The sequence below is a fragment of the Arachis ipaensis genome, chromosome B04 (genome assembly GCF_000816755.2).
Source record: "Arachis ipaensis cultivar K30076 chromosome B04, Araip1.1, whole genome shotgun sequence".
In the NCBI taxonomy this organism is placed as follows: domain Eukaryota; kingdom Viridiplantae; phylum Streptophyta; class Magnoliopsida; order Fabales; family Fabaceae; genus Arachis; species Arachis ipaensis.
The window spans coordinates 31993767-31998789 of NC_029788.2; the positions used below are offsets into that span (position 1 = coordinate 31993767).

Sequence of the window (5023 nt, forward strand, 5' to 3'; positions counted from 1 at the left end):
TTGTCGAAGGCTGTTTTGAATAAGATGTCGGCAGAACTCCCTTGGTCTACTAGTGTGCGATGTAGATTGGCATTTGCTAATATAATAGTGATGACCATGGGATCGTCGTGTCCCGAGATGATGCCGGATGCGTCCTCTTTAGTGAATGTTATTGCCGGGATGTCGGGTGCTTCCTCCTTTCCCTCGACATGATATACTTCTTTGAGATATCTCTTTCGGGATGATTTGGAGATCCCACCTCCTGCGAATCCGCCGTGTATCATATGGACGTGTCTTTCTGGTGTCCGAGATGACCGTTCAACTCGTCCATCATCTTCGTCTCTCCGTCTTTTTCTTTGGTCATCATCCCGGGTGGCCAGAAATCGATCTAATTTTCCTTCTCTTACCAATTTTTCTATGATATTTTTCAAGTCGAAGCACTCATTGGTAGAGTGCCCTCAAATTCGATGGTATTCACAATATTCCTTCCAGTTTCCTCCTCCCCTTTTGCCTTTGAGTGGTCGCGCTGGGGGGATTTTTTCTGTATGGCAGACTTCTTTGTACACGTCGATCAGGGATGCTTTGAGAGGAGTGTAGTTGTGGTATTTTTTGATTTTCTCGCCCTGTCGATCTTCTTTCCTTTTGGAGTCCTTGTCTTTGTCTCGGTAGGAGGCCCCAGATTTTGAGGTTTCTCCCAGCCGAGCGTTCTCTTCCATGTTAATGTATTTTTCTGCTCGCTCCTGTACTTCGTCTAAAGAGGTAGGATACTTTTTTTATATAGATTGGCTGAAAGGTCCCTCTCGTAAGCCATTGATGAGCCCCATGATGGCGGCCTCTGTTGGTAAACTTTGTATGTCCATGCATGTTTTGTTGAGTCTTTCCATGTAGTTGCGGAGGCTCTCCCGATCTCCTTGCTTGATCCCTAGTAAGCTGGGTGCGTGCTTGGCCTTATCTTTCTGGATGGAGAATCTGGCCAGGAACTTTTTGGCCAGGTTGTCGAAGTTTGAGATGGACTTCGAAGGTAAGTTGTCGAACCATCTGATCGCCGTTTTCGTGAGAGTTGTTAGAAAAGCTTTGCAGCGAACGGCATCTGAGGCATCAGTAAGGTACATTCTACTTCTGAAATTGCTGAGATGATGGTTGAAATCTGTGGTGCCATCATACAAAACCATATCCGGGAGCATGAAATCTTTTGGGATTTTGGTCTTCATGATTTCCCTGGTGAATGGATCTTGTTCTTTGCGCGAATTTTCCTCAGGAGTGATCTGAGGAGTTTTTGATTTGAGGTCGGCTTCTAGTTGCTGTAGTTTTTCTTCCAGTTCTCGACGTCGCCGTACCTCTCTTTGCAGATCCTTTCCGATCTCCCATTGTTGCTGGGTTTCTTTTTCAAGTTGCTTTAAGCGATCTTGAAGTGCTTCTATGGCTCCCGGATTTGGTGAGTTTTTGTCTCCGTTGGATTCCGGAGTATCCTTTAGTGTAGTGTCCGCATTCTTGTGCGGTGTTCTGTTCTCCAGATCCGAGTCGTGGTCGTTGTCATGGCCGTCCGCCATGGTTTTGGGATGACTTTCAGGTTCCCCGGCAATGGCGCCAATGTTCCGAGGATTACCTGAAACTGGAGGTCGATCTCGGATGAGATCTTTGGGACTGGTCGGAGATGACGTGACCGGCTGGCTGGTGGTGGCCGGAGCTGTTGTGTCCGACTTGTTGGACTTGCTGCACTGCTGATCCTTGGCCACCGGAGGGTGGGGGGTACCTGCAAGAGACTCCGATGCTTAAGTTAGCACGGGTATTAAGCAGGTTTTATGTAGAATCAGAGTATGAGTTATACCTGGGTGCTCTAGTGTATTTATAGTAGAGTGGGCTGACCTTTCTAGATAAGATAAGTTAGTTATCTTATCTTATCTTTATCTTTGAGTTGAGGTCAGCTTATCTTCAAAGGAACCACCCTTATCTCTATAGGCTCGGACGGCCTGTGGATTTGGGTCGTGTTCCTCTATTTGGACCCTTTATTGGGCTCTCCTGTCGATTTGGCCGACCTCTTTGAGAAGAGGTCGACTAGCCTGACCTGAAGAGGTCGGTCGCTTTGTCGCCAATCATCCCAGGTCGGGTAACTCGATCCAGGGTATGAACACTTTACAATTACCATACATTGAACATTAGACATGCACACAAATCAGCATTATTGTTCATGCTATATAATGAAGAGTAAACTGTAGTTCAACACTTACAGGCAAGGCTTTTATATATTCCAATATAAGCTTAAAACTTCTCAAATCCTGTTTCGTTTCAGCATTTACTTCGATAGGCTTCTGAAACAATAATGAATATAAAATGAGCAATGGTTGAAAATATTGCCTACTTTGAAACAACAAAAATTAACATGGAAAAAAGAAAAACCCAGAATAAAATAGAATTAAAAAAGAGCTCGTGCATATGAAAATGAAACGTGCCATGGGTTAGGACTTTGGTTCATTGCATTAAGGTTCAGTGTTGCTTCCACTTCGGATTGTCCACTAGACAAGAACTGAAAATACAAACGAAATATAATTTACGGTTTATTATAGTGATTGTAACTTCCAAATTCTAGTATAAATGCAATTTTAAATGTAAAAAGTAATTAAAATTAGCATCATCTCAAATCCTAAAAGACAGGATACATGCACTCAACACTATCATAATGCTACGTATCAATTTGTGATAAGAGGAAACAAAGAACAATAGATGTACCATGATTCCAGGGACTGCAGGAGGAACTCTTCTTCTCAGCATGGTAAGTGTATATTTGGCAATGGTTTCTAGAGAAGCCTTTTCCTTGTGCTCGGCCCCAGGTGTAACCATGCTAGGTTTGAGCAAAATTCCCTAAAAAATGACATTGTTTTGAGCCAAATAAAAGAAGACTTCTGACCAAACCTTCTCTGCCACTTCTAATGTCCTCTCAATCGGGTGATCACCGTCTAAAAGAATTTCCGGCTCTACAATTGGATCAAGGCCGTTGTCCTACAAAGAAACACAAATGAAGTCCATAAATGTAATATAATTGGTAAATCAATTCAAACTTTTCACATATGCATGGTGACCAAAAGGATAAACCAAGGAAATGCACCTATTACTATGAGAATGAGCTAATTTCATCAGAAAGAGAGTCAATAGTGAAACAATACCTGAGAGATAGCAGCATATTCTCCTCACCCATTCTTTTTCGCTCTTTCTTCTTCCCTAAAACCTCAAACAAAATAGAAGAAACAACCAATTAGGGTTTTGTTGACTAAATTTCACTGTTAGCTATGATATGGCACTGTCTTGCTTGCGAGTAAGTGAAAGGTCAGCAATTCGTTAGGGAAAAGAAGCGACTAAGAATGTGAAGGAAAGTGTGAGTGAGACAAAGAAAGTAGGATTAACGAACTTGGATCTGAGAAGGTTCGAGAATCTTGGGTTGAGGGTTTTGCAGTGTGGTTGGTGGATCTATCTTAGGTGGAGATCGAGGGGGAGGGAACATACAGGAATATACAAATTACAGGAATATACAAAATTCATACGTTAGAATTTAGAAACTCGGTTTTCTGCAGCAGCAACAGGGAAGGGACAGGGCTAGGGCTAGGATAATGAAATCAGAATAGAATCACAATGGAAGGGGTAGGGATATGGATGAAAAGGAGGCGAAGGCCTACCTGAACTAATGGCGACGAGAAGAGATGATGACAAACCTCCGGCGAGGAGAGAAGAAGCAGCGACGAGAGCGGCGACGGAAGGAGCTCGTAAGATAAGAGCACGGTGGAGAGAGCTCGTACGACAACGGCAATGAAGGGAGCAAATGCGATGAGGGCGATGGAGGGAGCTCGTGCAACGTCAGCCGCGGCGGCGGCGACAGCGGCGGCGGCAACAGTGGAGGACGTCACATCTTCAAGGGAGAGAGAAGGCAGGGAGTAATTCAAGGAAAACGTGAAGAAGTGAAATGAACCACTGGGAGTTTCGGGAACCTAACTCCTTATTCAAATATTTTCGACGGAAAATTTTAAATTATAGACGGATTTTCCATTTGTAACTATTTCCCACGAAAAAAATTTTATTTTACCGACAGAATTATCGACGGATTCTGTTTTTCGTCTGTAATTTATGCTAATTCATTTTTTTTGTTTTCCAACAAAAAAGTCCTCTGAAATTCCGTCTGTATTTTCGTAGAATAAAATTTGTCGAAAATATCCGTCGATAATAACTAATTTTCTAGTAGTGATTATTTATTACTAACAATCTTAACGTATATCCTAAAAAGTACAGAGTAGCTAAACCTTTTCTTAAATTTGAATTAGCAACCTTATCGGAAAATGCCTCTAGCTACTAAGTAATAATCAATATTTAATAATAATTATAGTATGATTAGGTATCCTTTAAATTTATCTTTTAAACAGTATCTATTTACACTAGTTTAATAAAATTTAAACAAACACATTCAAATAGATTTAATATTTTTTAATTTAAAATACAAATTTAAAAAATAATTTGAATAAAACTAAAATTCAACAATTCAATTATAAATCTTTTGAACCCTAACACATTCTAAAACACCCCCTTAAATATCTCAAAACACAGGTTTTACTCCATTAAACCTTTTAGTAAAATCTAGATCTGCAGTGCCTCACACTCCTCCTCTGTTGCCACGCTCCTCCCCGTGCGGCGCTCCTCACCGCCCTACACTCTTCCCTCGCCACGCTCCTCCGTCGCGCCGCGCTCTTTCCTCGTCCTGCACTCCTCCCATATTCGTTGCGCTCTGATCCTCTGCCGAAATTTGGATGTATAACACGTTCTTCACTTCTTCGTCTTTTCTGTCTCCTCTAATAAAAGATTCTATCTTTCTAATATATGTTTTTGTTTGTATTTGATGTAAGGCTATTATATCTAAAGAAACATAATAATTGCTATCTTCACATCCATCTTTTTTATAATTTTTGATAATTTTAGATATATTTATAAAATATTTAGTTTATTATTTGTTATTTTAGATGTATTTACTTAATTTTACCAAAAAAATTTATATTATGTATTTTTG

At 40.8% G+C, this 5023-nt stretch overlaps 1 protein-coding gene and 1 long non-coding RNA gene across 2 annotated transcripts in view; both read right to left on the reverse strand.

The window, feature by feature from the left end:
* The window catches only part of LOC110270598, a 10589-nt gene extending 8298 nt beyond the window's left edge, over nt 1-2291 (reverse strand). Inside the window, exon 1 of the long non-coding RNA XR_002360239.1 lies at nt 2208-2291. This is a non-coding gene — a long non-coding RNA (uncharacterized LOC110270598). The remainder of the gene's footprint in view (nt 1-2207) is intronic.
* Nucleotides 3077-4732, reverse strand: LOC110271480. Its single transcript, XM_021122413.1, has 3 exons — nt 4662-4732; nt 3648-3939; nt 3077-3202 (listed from the first exon to the last, which is right to left on the reverse strand). The coding sequence occupies exons 1-3, from the start codon at nt 4730-4732 to the stop codon at nt 3089-3091; spliced, it is 477 nt and encodes a 158-aa protein (XP_020978072.1). The 3' UTR covers nt 3077-3088.

What these genes read in the sequence shown, in the direction of transcription:
- LOC110271480 (XM_021122413.1), bottom strand. Translation starts at nt 4,732, where the DNA reads ATGGGAGGAGTGCAGGACGAGGAAAGAGCGCGGCGCGACGGAGGAGCG. An exon ending in CGAGGGAAGAGTGTAGGGCG is followed by an intron (nt 3,940 to 4,661) that starts GTGAGGAGCGCC and finishes CGAAACTCCCAG; the next exon opens with TGGTTCATTTCACTTCTTCA. An exon ending in TCTCGTCGCCATTAGTTCAG is followed by an intron (nt 3,203 to 3,647) that starts GTAGGCCTTCGC and finishes ATTTTGTTTGAG; the next exon opens with GTTTTAGGGAAGAAGAAAGA.